The sequence below is a fragment of the Rhincodon typus genome, chromosome 33, assembly GCF_021869965.1.
Source record: "Rhincodon typus isolate 14 chromosome 33, sRhiTyp1.1, whole genome shotgun sequence".
NCBI classification, from domain to species: domain Eukaryota; kingdom Metazoa; phylum Chordata; class Chondrichthyes; order Orectolobiformes; family Rhincodontidae; genus Rhincodon; species Rhincodon typus.
This window is the reverse complement of record NC_063364.1, coordinates 19,794,764-19,816,188: the sequence shown is the minus strand read 5'-3', so window position 1 is coordinate 19,816,188 and position 21,425 is coordinate 19,794,764. Positions and strand designations below refer to the sequence as shown.

General features: G+C 38.7%; 1 protein-coding gene across 3 annotated transcripts in view; it reads right to left on the bottom strand.

The window, feature by feature from the left end:
• The window catches only part of tmod2 (tropomodulin 2), a 56,334-nt gene that overhangs the window by 21,624 nt on the left and 13,285 nt on the right, over nt 1-21,425 (bottom strand). For all 3 annotated transcript variants that reach the window (XM_020515766.2, XM_048616054.1, XM_048616053.1), the window contains exons 2-3: nt 12,359-12,562; nt 10,549-10,705 (exon numbers count right to left, since the gene is read on the bottom strand). In XM_020515766.2, coding sequence (XP_020371355.1) covers nt 10,549-10,705; nt 12,359-12,484 — 283 coding nt within the window. In that variant the 5' untranslated portion in view covers nt 12,485-12,562. The remainder of the gene's footprint in view (nt 1-10,548; nt 10,706-12,358; nt 12,563-21,425) is intronic.

The window sequence follows — 21,425 nt, the reverse complement described above, 5'->3', positions numbered from 1 at the left end:
CACCTTGTTGTCTCGGATTCTCCAGCATCTGCAGTTCCTACTATCTCAGATTGCTAGATATTACTGTTTACATTCCAGTGGGTACAAGGAATTAAGATAGAGATCAGCCAAGATCTAACTGAATGGAAAAACTTGAGGGGCTGAATGGTGCACTCTAATCCAAAATAATTAAATGGGAAAGTTTTACATGCACTGTTAAAATCCAGTTCTCTAAACAGCAGAAAAAAATGCTTTTTTTCCCCGTAGCTACTTAACTCAAAAACCAGATATTTGATCATCATTAGATACATGGAATACCTATAAAATTAATGCTCTAAAAGAAAAATACCACATTTTGTTTGAATATGAAGGAATACTGAGAAACAAAGATTTGTATTCATGATAAAACAATAAAAGGTCAAAGCTATGGAATTAAATTAGCAAGGGGTCATCCAGAACACTGCTAGATGAGCCAAAGTAGGAAAGCATAGGGACAAATTTGGAAATACCAGAAAATAAATCTTCAGGAGTAATCCTGAAAAACATTTAGGATAAACCATACATTTATGGCAATGCAGGTAAGAAGAGATCAAGCTGGAAACTACAGTGGGGAGACAATAGTCTTTCCTTCTTGACAGATAGAGTTTCTCATCCATGTCTGTATCATGAATCCTAAGGACAACTAATGAATGACCAGCAACGCCAAATCTGTGAAAGAACAAAATAATAAGGAATCACCTGAACAAATGTCAGGCCCATAATTAGAAAGACAGGTTGCTTGTTTTTGAATATCCCAAGGTACTAAACAGTTAATCAATAATTTTAAGAGATAGTCACTGTTATATAGATAACTGCTGCAGCTAAATTGTACACAGCAGAATGATGGTATTGGTTGAGATTTTAACAGCTGGCTGGGACACCAGAGAAAAAAAAATTCACTGTTCTTGTAATCTTTTACATTAACTTGAACTGATAGATTTAAATGCTTGGTTTAACACCTCCAAGAGAAAACACCAGTTATGCCCTGCGCACGAAGAGCTGGATAAACCCAGTCTGGTCAACTACCACCTCATTAATCCAATCTTGTAAAGAGATAGGTGATGTCAACAGTACTATCAAGTGGCACCCGTGTATCAAAAACTTGCTCACTGATGTTGATTTTGGCTTGTAGCAGAGCCACTCAACTCCTGGCCTCCTCTATAGCCTTAATTCAAACATGAACAAAGGAGTGGAATTCCAGCAATGAGGTGAGAGACTACCCTTGGCACCGAGGCCTCATTTGATCAGATATGGCATGGAAGAACTCTGACAAAACAGGAATCAATGGGAATCAGGGCAAACCTTCCACTGATTGAAGTCATACCAGCTACAAAGAAAGATGGTTATGGCTGTTGGGGGTCAGTTATTTCTATTCCAGAACATTGCTGCAGGAGTTCCTCAGGGTAGATAGTTTTCTAATCAATCTGTTCAGAGATGTTATAACACACCTCTGGAATAGATGGGTCTTGAACTTGGCTTCCTGGCTCAGAGTAAGAGATAATACCACTGTGTAAGAAGAGTGTTAGTTCCTAAACCCAATCATCTTCAGCTGCTTCACTAATGTGCTTCCCACCATAAGGTCAGAGGTGGGGGTGTTCGCTGACAAATGCGCAATGTTCAGCACCCCTCACCACTTCTCAGATACTGAAGCAGCACTTGGGAAACAGTGGAAAGATCAGAGTTAGCACAGATTTACGAAAGGGAAATCATGCTTGACAAACCTACCAGAATTCTTCAAACATGTAACTAGTTGACTTGATGATACTGAGCCCATGGATGTGGTTTATTTGGACTTTCAGAAGGCTTTTGACAGAAGTCCCACAAAGGAGAGTAGTGTATAAAGCTGAAGTACATGGGACTGGGGTAGTACTGAGATGGACAGAAACCAAAGAATAGGAATAAACAGGTCATTTTCTGAAGGCAGGTGTTTGTTGACACCAATTGTGGGCAATTACAAATGTGCACTCATTCAAGAACACGCATGTGCATGGTTCAAAATACATCACATAGCGTGCGCATGTGTGATATAATGCTCAAGTGCCAGGGGCCCCTCTCCCACACACCCCTGCAGCTCCGCCCCAACTCATCCCTTGCACCCCTTCCAGTTCTCTGATCTCACCCTCCCAAACCTGTCCTGAATGATCATTCCCCAATGGCAATTTCTCCCGAAAATCTGCACATGTACAACTTAAAACAGCGCATTGTGCACGTGCATCAGCATGCACGGCTTTTTCCAAATGGCAGCAAGTGACTAGTAGGGTACTGCAGGAATCAGTGCTAGGTCCCCAGTTATTTTTATATTTTGGATGAGACAAAGCTGGGTGGGTGAGCTGCGAGGATGATGCAGAGATCCTTTAGTGCGATTTGGACAAGTTGAGAAAGTGGGCAAATGCATGGCAGGTGCAGTATAATGTAGGTAAATGTGAGGTTATCCACTTTAGTAGCAAAAACAGGAAGGCAGATTATCTGAATGGCTATAAATTGAAAGAGAGAAATTTGTAACAAGATCTAGATGTCTCTGTACACCAGTTGCTAAAGGTTAAGTGTACGGGGGGTGATGGTAGCAAATGATATATTGGTCTTCATGGCAAGAGGGTTCAAGTGCGGAAGCGGAGATGTTTTGCTGCAATTATACAGCACCGTAGAGAGACCAAACATGAAATATTGTATGCAGTTTTGGTCTGAGGGAGGATATTGCTGGTATAGAGGGAGTGCAGCAAAGGTTTACCAGACTGATTCCTTGGTATGGTGCGACTGAAGTATCAACAAAGGTTGCATCTGCAAGGATTATATTCACTGAAGTTCAGAAGAGTCAGGGGAATCTCATTCAAACCTATAAAATTCTCACAGGAAGATACAGGAAGGCGGTTCCCGATATTGGGGAGTCTAGAACCAGGGGTCTCCATCTAAGGATGCGAAATAAACCATTTAGGTCAGAGATGAGGAGAAATTTCTTCACCCAGGTGAGCTGGTGGAAATTGCTACCACAGAAAATCAGTTGAGGCCAAAGCATTGTATGATTTCAAGGAGGAAGTGGATATAGCACTTGGGGCTAAAGGGATCAAAGGACATGAGGGAAAAAGTTGAAACAAGCTACTGAGTTGGATGATCAGACACCATATGAATGGCAGAGCAGGCTTGAAGGGTCGAATGGCCTGCTCCTGTTCCCTCTGTCTATGTTTCCATGTTATGTCCAAATACAGCAAGATCTGGACAATATCTAAATTTGCACTGAGAGATGACAAGTAATATTCGAGCCACACAAGTGCCACATAATGACCATCTGCAATAGGGAAGAAACTGACCATCATCTTCAACATTCAATGGCATCATCAACGTACCTTCTAATATTAACATCCTGGTGTTACCACTGACCAAAAATGAATCAACTAGCTATTAAGTACTGTGACTAGGAATCCTGTAGTGAGTAACTCATCTCCTGAGCAACATTTCCTCTAAGCTGTGCAGCTGGGATGTTTTGCACACGCCAATTAACATGCCAACAGACAGCTTCAGCTCACAGACCTCTATTTTCTCTGCTGTGCAGACCTCTGAGGGAACATTGCTCCTGACTCTCCGAAAGCTGAACACCATCTACAAAACACAGGTCTAGTGTGGTGTAATATCTCCACTTGCCTGGATGGGTGCAGCTCCAACAGTCAAGAAGCTTTACACCATCCAGAAAAACAACAGCCCACTTGATTGGCACCACATCCACAAACATTCACTCCCTGCACCACCATCGACACAGAGTACCAGCAGTGTGTACTACTTACAAGGTGCACTGTAGCAATTCACAGAGTCTCCTTAGACTGCATGTTGAAAACCCCTGACCATGACCATCTAGAAGGACGAGGGCAGCAAACACATGGTGACACTTCCACCTGCAAGTTCCTCTCCAAGCCACTCACCATCCTGATTTGGAAATAAATCACCATTCCTTCAGTGTCACTGGCTCAAAATCTTTACAGTATAAATCCCTTATGGTATTGTGGCTCTATCAACAAATAAACTGTAGCAGTTCAACAAGGCAGCTCACCACCACCTTTTCAACAGCAACCAGGGATGGGCAATACATGCTGGCTCAGCCAATGCCCAAATCCCATGAAATAAAAAAAATTAACTCAAAAGGAGAGTGCTGTGAATGTATTAAGTTAATAGAAATGAACATTTAAATACCTGCATTAACTTTGTAACCTCCCATTTTGAATACCCGTAAAATTGGGGGACAGGGTGGGGTAAATGGGAGCAGAAATCATGCAGCTTTAAAATGTTGGCTACTGATACTTGATTCACTTGCCAGCATTCCTGCAGTCAGAAATTTCATAACTAATTTTTTTTTCCAGCAGTACGTATATGGCAAATAGGGCTATTTCGCGTTTTGGGACTGAACCAAGTAAGGAGGTGCCACCTTACCTAGGTTAGGCACAATAATTTCCAAAACAAAATAAACCTAAAGAACTGCCGATGCTGAAAATCAGAAGCAAAAACAGAAATTGCTGGAAAAACTCAGCAGGTCTGGCAGCATTTGTACAGACAGAGCAAGTTACCCTTCTGTAGCACAACGTCTCTTCTTGTATGAAGTGTTAAGATAAGTTGGAAGTATAGTACATTAAGGTGACCAAGGTTTAATTCTTGAGTGAAGATGGGCTAGGTTAGGAAGTCAGGGAGAAAAGGAGACAGGTTACAAAAGGGCAAAGACATATGTGCTTAATCATTGTCTAAAGGTAATATTTTTGTAAAATCTTTTACTGATTAGGAGAAGGCAAGTGGTATGCTAGCCCAATAAAGACCAATGTATACAAGATTATTAATGGAAAAAAGGCAGATGTTAGAGGAGGCCTGCTTTCACAGCGAAGGAAAAAGGACAAAATACTTCAGTAAAAGGAAACTTAAAAATACATCAAGCAGAATGACTTACTGATTTTTCAATTTAAAAATGTTAATGGATTTTGAAGGGGAAGCTGAGGAAATCACAGGTAGTAACCTATGTATAAACATTTCCTTATCCTTTCAACCTGTCTGCAGTCATACAAGGTTGGCTTCTCAATGCTGCTCCAACATTTACTGTTAACCACACTCACTGGTTCCTTCATGTCAATCCAATTATAAACCAGAGACCCACAAGTAAGGGTTACTCTTCCCATTACTTCTCATGCCTGCTAAGGATTCATACCTAACCTCCTTCTATTTCTCAACAACATACCACCCCTTAGGCAATACCATCCAAAAGAGAAACTCTGCTTCCATAATTATGCGAACAGCACCCAGCTCTACATTGCCACCACCTCTAGGTTGTCAGATTTCTTCCTCAGATTAGATAATCAAGCATTTTCTCTAGCCAAGTGATAATAGCCCCAAGCTATTGCCTTTAGGTTTCACCACAAACTCTGTACTTTAGCAAAACTTGGCTCTTCCTGCCAATTGCCGGATGACAAGTCAAATTGTTTGCAATGTAGGTTATCATATTTGACTCATGAGTTTCTGACCATATTATTCTACCCACAATATTATAGCCATATAGTAATCACTAGGACCACCTTTTTTGATCCAACATCACTTGACTTAGCTCATCATGACTTTGATAAGAGGTATCTAGTATTGTGGAAGAAAATGAGATTCAATCAAATTCAACGTTTAGGTCTTGGAAGGTGACGGCACATTCACTTGAAATATTGGGGAACTTACTTTATTAAAAAAAAAAAATCATTCACAGGATGTGGACATCTTTGCCTGGGCCAACATTTATTGCCAATCCCTGACTGCCCAGAGTATGGTTAAGAGTCAAACACATTGCTATGGGTCTAGAGTCACATGTAGGCCAGAATAGGTAAAGATGGAAGCGTCCTTCCCTGAAGGGAATTAGTGAACCAGATGGGTTTTCCTGACAATCGACAATGATGGTCATTGCTGGTCTCTTAATTCCAGATTTTTACTGAATTCATATTCCATCATCTGTCGTGGCAGGATTTGAATCCAGGTCCCCAGAACATTATATCTGGGTCTCTGAATTGACAGCTCAACAATAATACTATTAGGCAATTGCCTCTCCACTTGGAGATTGAGCAACAGCTTGCAACACTGGCAGGGGCAAGGATTGGTTTTACGAGAAAGGGGCAGTAACAGGAGAATTTGGGGAGAGGGTACATCACTTGAGAGAGATAAATTAACAAAATCAGCTAGGATGGATGCTAAGATATAAATCAAGTGGTCTGCAATTTAGTGGCAATGAAGTTTCATGGACAAGCCGAGCTTGAAATTGGCATGACTGAAGATATGAAGAAATTGTGCAAATGAGAGTGTTAATGGCAAGGGCAGGGGTGTACTTTAGAGAAAGTTTGGCCTGGTAGCTAGCAAAACAGAGGAAAGCAGCTGGTTCCGATTTCAATTTCGGTGATAAAAATCCACACACTTGAATTTGAGAAAGGAGGAGACAGTGGAGAGGAATCCTCTAGAAATCTATAAAGGGTCTCAGGTTTTTAAATCACAATTAATGGTTATACTTGAAAAATACAATTAGAATATTTTCTTAACAGTGAGTGACTAGGAGCTGCGGAGGAGCGAAGAGATTTGTGTGTCCTTGTACTCAACTTAGTATTTATTAGCATTGAGAAAAGTTAATAGTATGCTGGTCTTTACCTCAAGAAGGTAGGAATTCAAAAGCAACAAAGTGATGCTTCAATTGAGCGGGTCTCATTTGCAATATTCCATTCAGTTTTGGGCACCTCTCAGGAAATCTCAATACATCAATCTTGGAAAGTGCACTATGCAAATTCACTTGATTCAAACAAGAGTTAAAGGATTAAATCCTTACAATGGATTAGGAACTAAATTGTGTGGAAGGAATCTCAAATTTGGATAAGAAATTTTATATCAGTCCCTTTGGCCACGATATTAGATCATGTAGTTTTCTCCACATGTATGGAAGCCTGTATTGCGAATGTCGTAAACATGATAGCCCATAGTCTTTACCCCAGCACAGTTTGCAAATCTGGTTGAAGTACTTTTCTTGTATTGAATGGCACTGGTATTAGATCACTATCTTTGCAAAAAAAGTTGAGATGCTATTTCAACCTTAGCAGAGAAAAATAATTTCAATTCACTGCAGTATGTGAGGGGCGTTCAGACCCTTAATTATACTTGGCCTCAATGTTCATTATGGGCAAAAATGACATCTTCAGCTTGATATTTATATGTGGACCTCAATAATTGTCAAAAGGATTTAAACGACTTGTTAGCTGCAATTTGAAAAGGAAACATTTATACCACGATTGCTGTATTTCAGCACTTAACTCTACAATGCTTTATAAAAGAATATTAATTAGCTCAAGTATAATAATATGGAAGCCTATCTGAGGTATCCAATGTAAAACAGTGACAATGTAGAGCCATGCCAACTTTGTTATCTCACTTACACAAATTTGTTCCAATCTCTTCAGATTTCAGAAAGGCGAATGGCCTTACATAAAATAATATTAGTCATAAAGACAGGTTGGATCAACTTGGATTTATTTTTGCTAGAGCAGAGGCTGAGGGACGGCCTGATAAAAGTATGTAAAATTATGAAATGCCTTTTTAGGGTGAAGAGTCTTTTTTTCTCCAGCTTGGAAGTGCCAAATATAGAGGGTGGTAGGTGCCTGGAACACGCTGCTGGCCAAGTGGTAGAAGCAGACACAGAGGTGTTTAAGAGGCATTTAGACAGGCACATAAGCAGGCAGGAAAGAGGGGGATCTGGACCATCCGCAGGCAGATGGGATTGGTTTAGAATGGTAGAGTGGCCAGCATAGACATAGCGGGCTGAAGGGCCTGTTCCTTGGCTGCACTGTTCTATATGTCCTATACAATGGTTCAGAAAAGGTACAAAGAGTATGCCTGATTGCTTACAAAAGATGCATTTTTAATTCAATGCAAAGCTTTGAAGGAAACAGCCTGATTTTTGTAGCAGATACCATGTACCAATAAAAAGAGAACTGAGTCGCTCTTGCATGGTGCAACTGCTCCGGCAGTTCTGCTCATGTGGAAATCTTCAAGGCACCCATACAACTTGAGAGCTAAAATCAGTCAAGTGCCATGATTTGGCATTTTTAAATTTCATTCCAATTCCATCTTGTGGATTCCACAGTTTCAAGGCTTGTTTTTTTTTTGAGACAGACTCTAATTAAGAGAGAAACTGAGAGAAAAGCAGAGAAAGGAAACTCACCCTTCCGGTTTCTAAGGAAACAAAAATGGACTGAGATTAGAAATCAAAACTCCTGGGAGATAAATTGGATTAAGCATTTGGAAAGGAAAAATACAGCCTTCAAAGTTCAGTAGAAATTGAGAATTCAGTGGTACTGTAGGCAAGCAGAAGAGAAGGCAATGTATAATCTGAGAGCATACAAAGATGCAGTTGCTGCAACCGTTTCTGTTACTCAAAATTAACAATGGTGGGCTTATACCATCCAGACCAAGTGGAGGAAGTCTTGCATGCGTGGCTGTTTTTGGCGTAGATGGTGCCTGTGGAACTTAGATAGGTCGCATGCTGCTGTTGAACTGCAAAACAAACCAGCTCCTAACAGAGGAGATACATTTTTTGATGAGATGGAGTTAAGAATTTTGTGACTGAGCTTGATGACTGATATACTGAGTGGAATTTTGAGCAAATTAGTGAGATTTTTTAGTTATATTTGCCATTTAATGTGTAATTTATAGTTTAAAATGAACCACAATTTGCTAATTAATTTATGTTTAACTAATGTGGACTTTGGGTTTTTTAAGTAAAGGTGAGTAACTAAAACAGTATTTAGTAATCTAAACTGTAGAATCACGTGGCTTTATTTTGCTAGAAAATAACTGTCATTTTGGATTTCTTCTACTGTTTAAAATACCTACTAGCCTCTACTTCAGACATGAAAGTACTGATTTCAGGAATAATAGATCAAATGAAAAGATCAGAAATCCCAAGAAAGGTTGTTACAATAAACTAACTGTGCTCATCTGCTAGACATAAAAAAAACAAGAATTCCATTCAAACAAAAACCCTTTGTGGCTCAATATTACTGGAATTTAGTTTGGGGTCAGATGTGGGTGGTGGAAGATACAAGTATAACTATACGTGTTTGAAAAGATTTTTATATAATTAGAGTTCTTCCACCTTTTAGCTTTGATGTTTTGCAACAAGTTATCAAGTGGTCTTCAGACATGTTTATATTTTTGTAAAAATCTAATCTATACTTAGAAATCAAGACGATATGTGAGTGTACAACACGCCGTACACCCCTTTTCAGGAACCAAATATTATGTAAAAACATAAGTGTTATATTGCTGCTCAGTAAAAACATGGATTAGATTTCAAACTTGGGGATTTTCCATTCTAGACAAATGATTGTTATAAGCATTTAATTAAGTGCTCAAAGATCAAAACAAAAGGAGCTTAGATCTAATCCCATACAGCAGCTTTGTAATGACAGAGCTTTTGAATTTTTAAGCATTTGGGAATGTTATTTCCCACTTTTGGGATCTGACAGCTCAGCCTTTAAAATCCATACTTGTTTGCAAACTCAAAAAACTAACTATTGTCATGGAAAGCTTATTCTCAACATTACTCACAACTGACGGAAATATTTACAATTTGGCACAGCTGCTAGTTGGAAATGCCAGTACTGTGAAGTCGTCAAGAAGAATTACTTAGAATCAGAGATTAACTTGAGTATTGTATGTGCATTTAAACTGTGATGTTTTGGCATTTCCCACTTCTAATGAGGTTAAAGTTACTTCTGCATAAGCTCATTTTGGGGCTAAATGCATGCCCTGAACCAATGCTAGCACTCCTTGTCAGAGAAATAATATGTACATATGGTAACCACACCAAATCTTATTATACAACTTTTAAAAAATTTCTCCTCTATGACAAAATATTTAAATACTGTAATTAGCATTTCTGATGCCTGGTAGGAATGGTTCAAGCCCTCTTGCGTGGATATTACATTGAAACTTTGCAATTTTAAAAGTTTGACAATTACAATCGGCAAGTGGCTACACAATTCCTATTATTGCAAAATATTTCTCGCTAATTTTACCCTTCTTTGAATGCTAACTGACCTAACAAACGCACATTTTTCAGTTAACAGCTAAAACCAATGCTTATTTAATACACAGAATCTTACTGAAGATGGAGGGCAACTTTTTCAACTTGCATTGAATCACTTACTTTGGGAGGTACTGAACCTTGGAAGACTATTTTAAAATAGTCAAGAAATTTTAATATTTAAAGTGTTGTCATAAAAAGACCAAATGATACTGGAGAATTTTCAGTTATCAAACATGCTGAACACAAACATTAATAAACCTCATTTTTAATGTAATGCTTAGATGTCATAATGAAGGTAAATAAAACTGCAGTGTTCGATTATGGTTTCATCTTTTGCTTAATTTACAAGTGGAAGGTAGGTTTATAATGTTTTTAAAAAATTCATGAAGTTCCTCCCCGAAGACAGAAACGTGCGAGAAAACAATGAGAGCCTGCAGCATCAATTAAAGCTAGTACAGTACCTTTTTTCTCCCCTGTGAAAGGTACATAATCTTCCCTGTCTTTATACTCCAAGGCCTGTTTCTCCAAAAACGCTAAGAGTTGATCTCTATCAAAGGGGCCTGTTGGGCTTTTGACAGTCTGGTCCTTCTGACGAAAGCCTGCTGGCAGGAGTGAATGCTAGCACATCAGAGAAAACGCATTATTTTAGATGTCTGAACAAAATAGTCCATCAAGCACCTCTAAACATGTAGATACACACAAAAAGCATGCACAATTCAAAATTCACAAGCCTTACAGACAGAGCATATGCTGTACATTTAAACATACTTTGACTTGTAGAAGTAACAATAAATAGAATGAAACATCTACTTCTATCCAGAATATTAAAGGGAATGTGGCTCCCACTCAACACCTGGAGATCAGAACAAACTGAATGATGATTAAAAATATAACACGTACAAATGTAGAAGTGTGTTTGGTTCTAATTTGCAGCTTTCTACCTTGTCCTTACAGTGATTAACTTGTCAGAATGTACGTTTCAGTACTGCAGTGCAGATATTCAAATCTTAATAAATTGGTGCGAGTTTGGCAGAGCGAGCGCATGGGCAGGGGGCAGAGAGCACGTTGGTGTGGGGGTACAGAGCACACACGTGCGGGATGGAAACAGAGCTGATGTGTGCAAGCCAAAAAGCTTTGGTAGCATCTCCCTTTATTGTGCGATAGCTACTTTACTGTTCATCATTCAGATTCCTCCATGAATTACTGAAGTAATCACTGTTTCCCTATTAGTGCATCATTGAGAAATTAATTGCGCATTCATTGACAATAACATCTCAAGGAGTACCAACTCCTGTCAATTTTCTCTTTTCTTCAGGACATTCTCCACATTAGAGGTGCCACATAAATCATTTGCTTCAAAAAGCTGAAATACACATACACTTTGTTGCATCTTTCCTCATCTACCCTAAATATCAATTCTCTAAATATCCCATTCCGACACCCCAAGTTGTTAATTATAGATCTTCTAATGAACAAAAATGTTTTTAAAAAACAAAACTTTACTTTTTCCTTTATTATATAATATGCTAATTTGAGGCTAATTGTCATAATTGCCAAAACCCTCTTATTAACTTTCATGCCCAAAAGCTTCAGGGTGCGTTACATCCCAATTTTCCTCTCCTCTATTGGTCTCTCCATTCGAAAACTTAATCCAACTCCTCACATACTTAAATGGACAGGAGAGGCACAAGCACTTTTTGAACAATGAATATTCACAGGAAATGAATTTTCAGCGGGTACTGGCAAAATGAACAAAATTTAAACGTACAAATCTCAAAACAGAAAAGATTTCAAGATTTGGTCAAGAATGATTCACTAATTTTGAAAGTAAGGACTTGAACTTGTATTAATCCTCAAAACACTAAAATTACAGCCAACAAATTCAAGACTGCAGTTGTAACAAATCATATAAATTCATTTTGAGCAAAACAATGAAGTGTGACATCACTGGAACTGGTAGGTGGTGAAAGGTGGAACACTAGTTCAATTTTCCATACCAATGAATTACTGAACAGTTACATGTCTATGGTGAAAAAGCCAAACATTAAAGATTGGGGAAGAACATTACACTATGGACTGGCTGAGCAATGTTTGGAAAATGTACAATACAAGTTCCGACCTCTTAATTTCTATCAACCAATCTCAGATGATTACCACCTATTTAATTTCTCCAAAAATAGATGTTAAATAACTTAGTTTGAAGTTATACCAATTTCCAAAATAAAGTACATTATCCCTGGGAGTTGGTGGATAAAGAATTTCAAACCCCACCTCTGGATCCAGTTCCTCAAGGGCAGTTTCCAGCTGCTTCAATTCTTCCTCACTAAGTTTGCCAAGAAGCTCGTCTTCATCAATATCCTTGTACTTCTCAAGGTCCTTCTTGAATGGCAGCGCCATCTCTTCAGCAACAGTAACTTGTGGTCGCTTATTCTGTAGAAATCTAAAAATTCAGTCCTTAACCAGGCGCGTAGTTTTCTACCAAGAAAAATATAAAACAAGATTTTAAACCAGTGTGCAAAGCTTCCCCAGAATACATCCTGAAACTGGAAAAGGGGGGGTTCAAACTCCCAAAACAGCTTTGAAAGGAAATATCAACATTTTCCCCCAAAAATACAATAAATCAAAACAAAATCCCTCAAGTATTGTACTTGCTTTGCTGATAGCTTTAAGAGCTATACAATCCAAATGACGGAGCCTCAGGTATCAGCCTTAACTCAAAGGCACCTCTTACCTCATATCTAGAAGGACATAGGTTGAAAACTTACTCAAGTGAATAGAAAAATTTTTTTAAAAAAGAGGTTTAAATACAATCGAGGCCAATACTTCACCACAATACCAAAAGGAAGCTGCAGAGTTAAATTTACCATTTTTCAAAGAGAGCATTAAACTGAGACTGTGCTTCTGTCTCAGGTATTAAATATTTCAACTACTCAAAGAATCAAAATTCTTATATCCTGGTCAACATTATCCCACAATCAATATCACTAAATCTAATTTCTAATTGCATCAGCGTTGTTTATAGAACCTTACGTGCAAATTGCTTGCCACATTTCTCAACATTGGAACAATTTGTTTGCTCATTGGTATCATCCCTTTCCCAGATATTTGACTGTCACGGATCTCCACCTGCCTGTCCTTGTGCCGCACTTACGCATTTCACATCAGTCAAGTGCATTCATTTTACCATTAATTTCTCCTTCCATTAATTTTTTCCACCTACCATCCGGCCCAAAAAATCTGACCAAGATATTGTATCTTTCTCTTTGTTGATATGCACTAGTTTCCTCTTTCTTCCAGCCAGCCATATCCAGCACTTCATTAGTCTATTTGTGTATGATATGCTATGCATCTCCTTTATGTTCACAAATTCAACGCGTTCAACTTATCAGTATTCTTTCTTTGTAGATGGACAGGCGTATGGACGAAAGAATAAATGATCTTTCATCCCATATATCTTGAAGATACAGAAAAATGTTTTGTCACCACAATCCGGCGCCAATTTGAGTTACAAGGAGAGAAAGACGTTACTTAAATAAGAGTTTATCTTCCATTCAAATTTGATCTCAAGCATGGCTTCAGGGCTTCGGCAAGGTGGTCCTGTCCTCAAAGAGTCTTGTTCTGGCAACAGCAACAGTGATACCGTCGCCCCTGGAGACCCCAGCTCTGCTGCCACCAACTCACCAACACTGCCACCAGTCCAGGCTCTGGGCCTACTGTTGCCAAAAGCCCAGACCCTGGGCACTGCCGATGCCAGGAATCCTCGTCCATGCCACAGACGCTGCAACTACCGCCTCATTGACACCTCTCAGGCCCCAAAAGATGAAGAAAGGAAAATAAAGAAGAAAAGCAAAAAAGATGAAAACTACGTGGAGATAAGATGCCTCCAGCACGAACACAACCTACCATGCCGGCACCATCTTGAATTTTATGCTATGCATGTAGTTCATGCCTCAGAGGCATATTGACAGATGGCAAAATGTAGCACATCCACGTTCTTTTCCCCAGGTTCGGTTTCTATTGCAACTACGCCTGAAAATAGATTCATTGCGAGCAAAGCACTTTGAGACATCCTTAGGTTGTGAAAGGCACAATATAAAGTTATTTTTGTAAACAGCTAATGACTTCATTAAGTGGAATCTTTAAAGGAAAAAGTGAACTTTACAGTGCTTTTTGCATTCTACCACATTGCTTTTACTGACAAGTCTTACTGCAGAATTGATTTCTGTCAATTTATGTTAAGAAGAGTAGTAAATGTACGGTTGTATGCAAAATAGGGTCAAAAATCACATACCACATATAATGCTGTCATAGAAGAAAAATCAAATTAGCACTTTGGCTCCAAAGAAGAAGTACCTTTACAGGATTTAGACTGCCAAATCAGTCTCTCACTAGGAGTTAGAAATTGAAGAACTGCCAGTACCTGAATAATGCGCTGAACGGGGCTATGCCTGTAAACAATTAAATCTTTCTACTGCCCAACCCCAGCATCTGGCATTCCACGAGACACACCATAATTAACTCCCTCTTTTTCTCAATCAAAAATAAGCACGCAACAAGTTGCGAGTGAAAACAAGTTAAATGTTGTTATTTGAAGTTCACAATGATGTCTTGAGGCCCATCCCTAGCAGTGCTTTCCATGCATATAATGATCTGGACGTGGCAATCTAGGTTAAAGTCTGCAGGTGACAAAAAAAGTCAAAATAGAAACAAACAACAAACTTCAAGAGGATATTGACAAACTGGTGAAATTAGCAGAAAACAGATTTACGTTGTTTGGAAAAATGAAAGGTAATAGAAGCAAAATAATACAATTTTAAAGTGAACATAAGACACCCTTGGCTGGACATAAGCAATTGATTGAAGGTCAAGTTGAGAATCTGTTCAGAGGAGGAGACTTTTCTTTTAAAAAAAGAGAGGCAGGGAATACAAAAGTAAGGACATCGTGCTAACCCTTCATAAAGCAAGGCTAGACTCCAGGTAGTGTATTAGCACGTACTGCGGATTGGTTAACAGAACACAGGGTCAGGATTAATGGGTGTTTTCAGGTTGGAAAAACACAACTAGTGGAGTGCCTCAAGGATCAGTCCGAGGGCCTCAATTATATGCCATCTTTCTTAATGGTTTGTAGGAGGATCAAATTCCAATTTGATCACGCAAAAATAAGTGGAGGGGCATATTGTCATGAGACAATAGGTGTCTCCATATGGATAAAGATAGGTTCAGTTGGTGGACAAAAATGGCAGATGGAGTTTAATAAGGGAAAGTGTGAGGTCATTGTCTTTGGTAGGAAGGAACAAACTGCATACTGTGGTTCAAATGGAGAGAGACACCAAAAATGTGCAGCACAGAAAAATCTGTGCTCTTGCACACGACAGAAAGTTTGCACATAGGTGTAGCAAGTAATTAAGAAGCCAAATGGAATTTTTGCCTTTAGTGCTAGGAATTGAGAATCTAAAAATAGGGAACTATTTTTACAACTGTACAGGGTGTTGGTGAGACCAGACCTAGAGTACTTCATACAGTTTTGGACATGCATTTAAGAAAGGATGCATTGGCACTAGAGGCAGTTCATAACAGATTCATTAAGATGATTCCTGGGATTAAGGGGATGACATATCAAATGACTAAAAAGCTTAGCCTCATTCATTTGAGCTTAGAAGAATAAGGGATGATCTTATTGAAACATACAAGGTTTTAAAGGAGGTTTGATTGCGTAGATATTGAGAAATGTTTCCACTAGTGGGGAAAATCACAATTTAGGGAATATAATTATAGAATAAAGGGGGAATTCATTTAAAACTGAGTTACGAAAGAACTTTGCTTACAGGGTAGTGAATATCTGGAACTTCTCTACCCCAGAATTGTGAAGGCTAGATCACTGAAAGTATTTAAAGTGGAAGTGCATAGATTTTTGGAATATCAAAGAGGGCTATGAGGAGCTGGTACAGAAGAGGAATGAGACCTGGGATAGAGCAGCCATGATCTTATAGAAGAGAGCAGTGGGCTTAAAAGGGTTTGACAGCCTACTCCTGCTCCTATTACTTACATTCTTACATAACTTCATATAAAGTACTGAGATCAAAGTTATAGAATTGATGAACATTGTAACTTAAGAAATTAAATTTCACTCACTTATATAAAGCGTGTGTACCACTGTCTATTTGTTGCTGTACATGCAGTGTTTGGATACACTAAATTATTTGTATGCCCAAATATAACATGATTGAATTGTCCAGGTTAAAAAAAATTGTTGTAAAGAAAGATGTTGCTGGGAGGCTTGCCAACCTTCAGCATAATATAGACTCAAAATTAACCACAGTATCTAAAAATGCAACAAGACTCTGGTTTGGTATACACCCAAAATGAAATAATTTATCTCCTCTTGCCCCTGTCCTCCAAAAAAAATTGCACTGTCAATTCTACAAGTTACTTTACAGAAATTTACCTCGTTTTTCTTTTGTCCCTCCAATAACCCAGCAACATTTTCATGGTTAAGTGGATACAGAGCAAACTTTGTTTTAATCAGCACCTTATCAACTGGCACTCTTGATAAACTGGCAAAAATTATATGCCTCAAGTATGGAAGGTTCTTTTTCGGACTGATGGCCTGGGACCAGCAGTGTTGGGCAGGGATCAGCACTGGATCCACTTTTGGTTGTCATTTATATAAATGATTTAGATGAGAATATAGAAGGCATGGTTAGTAAGTTTGCAGATGACACCAAAATTGGTGGTATAGTGGACCGTGAAGAAGGTCATCTAAGATTACGAAGAGATCGTGATCATTTGGGTCAATGGGCTGAAGAGTGGCAGATGGAGTTTAATTTGGATAAATGTAAGATATTGCACTTTGGTAAAACAAAAGGGCAGGACTTATACAATTAATGTTAGGGGCTTAGGTGGTGTTGTACAACAGAGAGACTTAGGGGTTCAGGTACATAATTCTTTGAAGGTTGCATCACATACAGATAGAGTGGTTAAGAAGACATTTAGTACGCTTGCATTCATTGCTCAGACCTTTAACTATAAGAGTTGGGGCGTAACGTTGACAGTGTCCAAGACATTGGTGAGGCCTTTTCTGGAGTACTGTGTCCAGTTCTGGTCACCCTTTTATAGGAAGATATTAAGCTGAAGAGAGAGTTCAGAAGAGATTTACTGGGATGTTGCCTGGCATGAAAGGTTTGAGTTATAAGGAGAAGCTGAACAGGCTGGGACCTTTTTTCACTGGAGCTTAGGTGGTTGAGGGGTGTCCTTAAAGAAGTTTATAAGATCATTAGGAGTACAGATAAGGTGAATGGCAGGTGTCTATTCCCTAAGGTGAGGAATTTCAAGACTAGGGGGCATATTTTTAGGGTGAGAGGAGAAAGATTTAAGAGAGATATGAGGGACTTTGTCTGTTTACAGAGTGGTTCGTGTGTAGAATGAAGTCCCAGAGAAAGTGGAGGATACAGGTATTATTACAACATTTAAAAAGGTATTTAGATAAATACACGAATAAAAAAATGTTTGGACGGATATGGGCCATATGCAGGCAGGTGCGACTAGTTTTAGGTTCATGGTCGGCACGGACTGGTTGGACTGAAGGGTCTGTTTCCATGCTGTACGATTGTGTTGCAATCTACGGTGATGTCTAAGTATAACAGCAATGTGTATACTCCCTGCATAACATTTCTATTACTTACTGAGAGTTTTTACATAGATTTTAGGAGGCGTGTTGATATTTTTACATAGATGTTGAGGGAAATTGATGGCTCGAAGCTGTGTTTGGTCAGGCTTTACTGTGGTTATGCGTACCTCTTAATTACCTGGAACATTAGATCAACTGGCACACTCCTGGCACTATAGGTGCCAGTTAAGAAAAAGTTTGCTATATCGATATTTTATTTCTCTCTATTCATCTATGGTATTTGGTGTTGCTGGCTCAGCCAGCACTGCTTACCCATCTGGCAGTTAAGATTCAACCATATTGCTGAGGGCCTGGAATAGCATGTAGGCCAGACTGGGTAAGGGAGGCAGAGTTCCTTTCCTGAAGAACACTAATGAATCAGATGGGCTTTTCCAACAATTGTCAGTGCTTATTACACAGTCACCATTAGGCTAGCTTTTTATTCCAGAATTTTATTGAATTCAAGTTTCCCCATTTGTGATGGTGAAAATTTGAACTCATGTCACCAGTACATTGGTCTGGGATTTTGGATTAACAATCCAGTGACACTACCACTAACAATTAATCTAAATGAGCCAAGCCAGAAAATGCAATCAGCTGAGTAACAGGCTAACATAAGCACACCAGCAGCAAGCCTGGTACTGGTTTATTACAAGCATTGTAAATGCTGTTCAATATTTAGCTCAGATGCAAAGCAATTAGGATTCTTTTTGTTTCACAATTATAGTCTCCAAAGTGACTGCAGTCAATAAAGAACTTCAGTACATCAAACTCTTGGAAATGCTCAATTTACAAAATTAAAACTAGATTCACACATCCCTTGAAGCACATGCATTTTATTAGAATAGCTATCTACAAGGTCAGAAACAGATCACAAAGCAAAGCAGGCACACTCAAACAAACTTAGCATAGCTCGTGTGTCTGCTGTGAATACAAAAGAAATGCAAAAGCAATGGAATACAATTTACCATAGATGCTAAACTGAAAATAGAAAATGCTAAATATATGCAGGTCTGGAAACATCTGTGGCAAGAAAAAGTCAATATGGCAGGTCTGTGATAGTTTCTGATGAAAGGCTCAGAGTATTTTTGGCATTTTCCGTTTATTTTAAATGTAATGAGATATTATAGTGAAAACACATTCCTATCCAACCCTGTCAGTATCAGCATATAAATCAAGGGAACAACTCCACGGATAGTATAATGGCAATGTCTGCCTGAAAACCATCAGTCTTTCTGCATTTAAAGATTTTGGTATCCACATCTCACGTTTAACTTTATTATCTCCTTTTTGTCTGCTTTGGCCATTTCAGTACAATTCACATTTCTCCAGTGCAAAACAAAAACAAATGTTCCAAGATTTTAAAACAAAAAAACAACAAAATTTGGGGTTTGGTTAATTTAAAACCAAGTTCCACATTCCAGCAATACAATTCCCAAAAAAGCATATATAATGGATTCACAGACGTTATTAATAGAGCACAATTTGTAAATTACGCAGACATCCTAGAATAGAGCTATTTAATGTTAATTCCAACATTGTATTTGATAAACAAAACTATTTTCATTATTCTAATTATATTCTTAATAGTAAGAAATGTTGAGATGATCCTTCCATTAGTGGGGAAATCTCAAACTAGATTTCAAACCACAGTTACAGAATAAAGAGTCGCTAATTTAAAAAGAGTGAGATGTGAAGAATTTTTTTTCCTTTTTGAGGGTCCTGAAAGTCTGAAATTCAAGTGTTGCGCAGGCTAGATCATACATTGTTTAAAGAGGAGGTAGACAGTTTTCAACTCTTATTTTTACAAATCTATGAGGAGCTGGCAGAAGAGACAAGTTGAGGACAACAGCAGATCAGCCACGATTTAAGAGAATGGCAGGGACAGGCTTAAGGGGCTGAATAGCTGCCTCCTGCTCCTGTTTCTTATGTTCACTGGAAACTGCATAATTAAATGAGCTCAAATTTGCATTTCTGCACAATAGTTACGCACAGGTTCCAAAAACATTTAAAAAGCTTAAACAACTTGAAACACCAGGAAAGACTGGAAACTGTAAATGATTTCACCTTAGTATGCATATATTGCTTTCCATTATAAACTAGCAGGACAATGGGAGAATTTAGAACCTAAAAAGTTAAAGATCAGGTTAAGTTAAATATTCAGCAATATTGTACGAGTTCACCATATGGCATGTTTACCAAACTACTGCTCAATGGCTCCAGAGAAAAAAGTGTTAATTGAAAGTGCAAATGGATAAATTAAAATAACCAATAGTGCTATATGCAGAAATGAATAACATCTAAATGCTAACATCTCCCAGAGGTAGTGACTGGCTGAGTATTTTGGAGAAGGACAGGAAAGGCAAGAATAGTCCAGACTAATGACAGACTAAATGGCTACACAAATTTATTATGATATGCACAGCACATTATTATATTTAAGCTAAGGCATCCAGCACACGGCCTTATATCTAAATCTACTTCAAAAACTCCTATCACCTTGACACCTGATCTCATGTTAACCAAGCAACCAAAGGTGTTGAGGAAGTGGGTGGGTGTGGGCGTGCAGACACTAGGGCTGCAGTATAAGCACGTATGGAGGATTTGCATTGCTTTTGTCTGTGGGGATCTCAATTTCTGCACATTAAGATTTGAACATCTGACTTTTGATAACAACACAGTCCACTCAGATTTCATACACATTTTGACACGAGGATCCAAAAAGATAGCTGCTCCTGATTCAAGATGGGCACCCGTTTAAGTGCATCACAAATGTGTCAGCTTTCCAAGTCTGTGAGACAGAAAATTAGATTTCACTTCATGGTTTGACTTGATACTTTTGATCAAGGAAATCATTACTGCTGTACTTAGAGAGGATATTTCTGAGGAATTATCCAGTGAAGCTACATGGTCAGAACTCGGAAATAAGAAGGGAGTGATCACCTACTATAGGCACCCCAATAATCAGCAGGAAACTGAGGAGCAAATAAGCAGAGAGATCTCGGATATTATTCTTACATATATCCGAGTATACAGTTGTAACAGTAGGAGATTTTAACTTTCCATACATAGACCGAGACTGCCACAGTGTTAAGGGCTTGGATGGTGAGGAATTCGTTGCATATGTTCTTGAAAATTCTCTCCATCAATATGTAAATATACCTACTAGAGAAGGAGCAAAACTTGACCTTCCATTGGGAAATAAGGCAGAGCAAGTGACTGAAGTTTTACTGGGGGAGCACTTTGGGACCAGTGATCATAACTCTTAATTTTAAAATAGTAATGGAAAAGGATATGCCTTGTATCACAGTTCAAGTTCTTAATTGGAATAAGGCAAATTTGATGGACGACACAGGAACTTTCAAACATTTACTGCAGTAGACTGTTCGCAGGTAAAGGGATGACTGGCAAGTTCGGCTTTCGAAACTCAGATAACGACAGTTCAGAGGCATTATGTGGAAGTAAAGGATAAGGCTGGGAAGAGTTGGGAACAACAGATGAATAAAGATATTGAGACTCTGGTCAAGGAGGTGGTATATATTAGGTATAGACAACTGGGATCCAGTGAATCCGAGACAACAAGGTGCAGGGCTGGATGGACACAGCAGGCCAAGCAGCATCATAGGAGCAGAGAGGCTGACGTTTCGGGTCTAGACCCTTCATCAGAAAAGC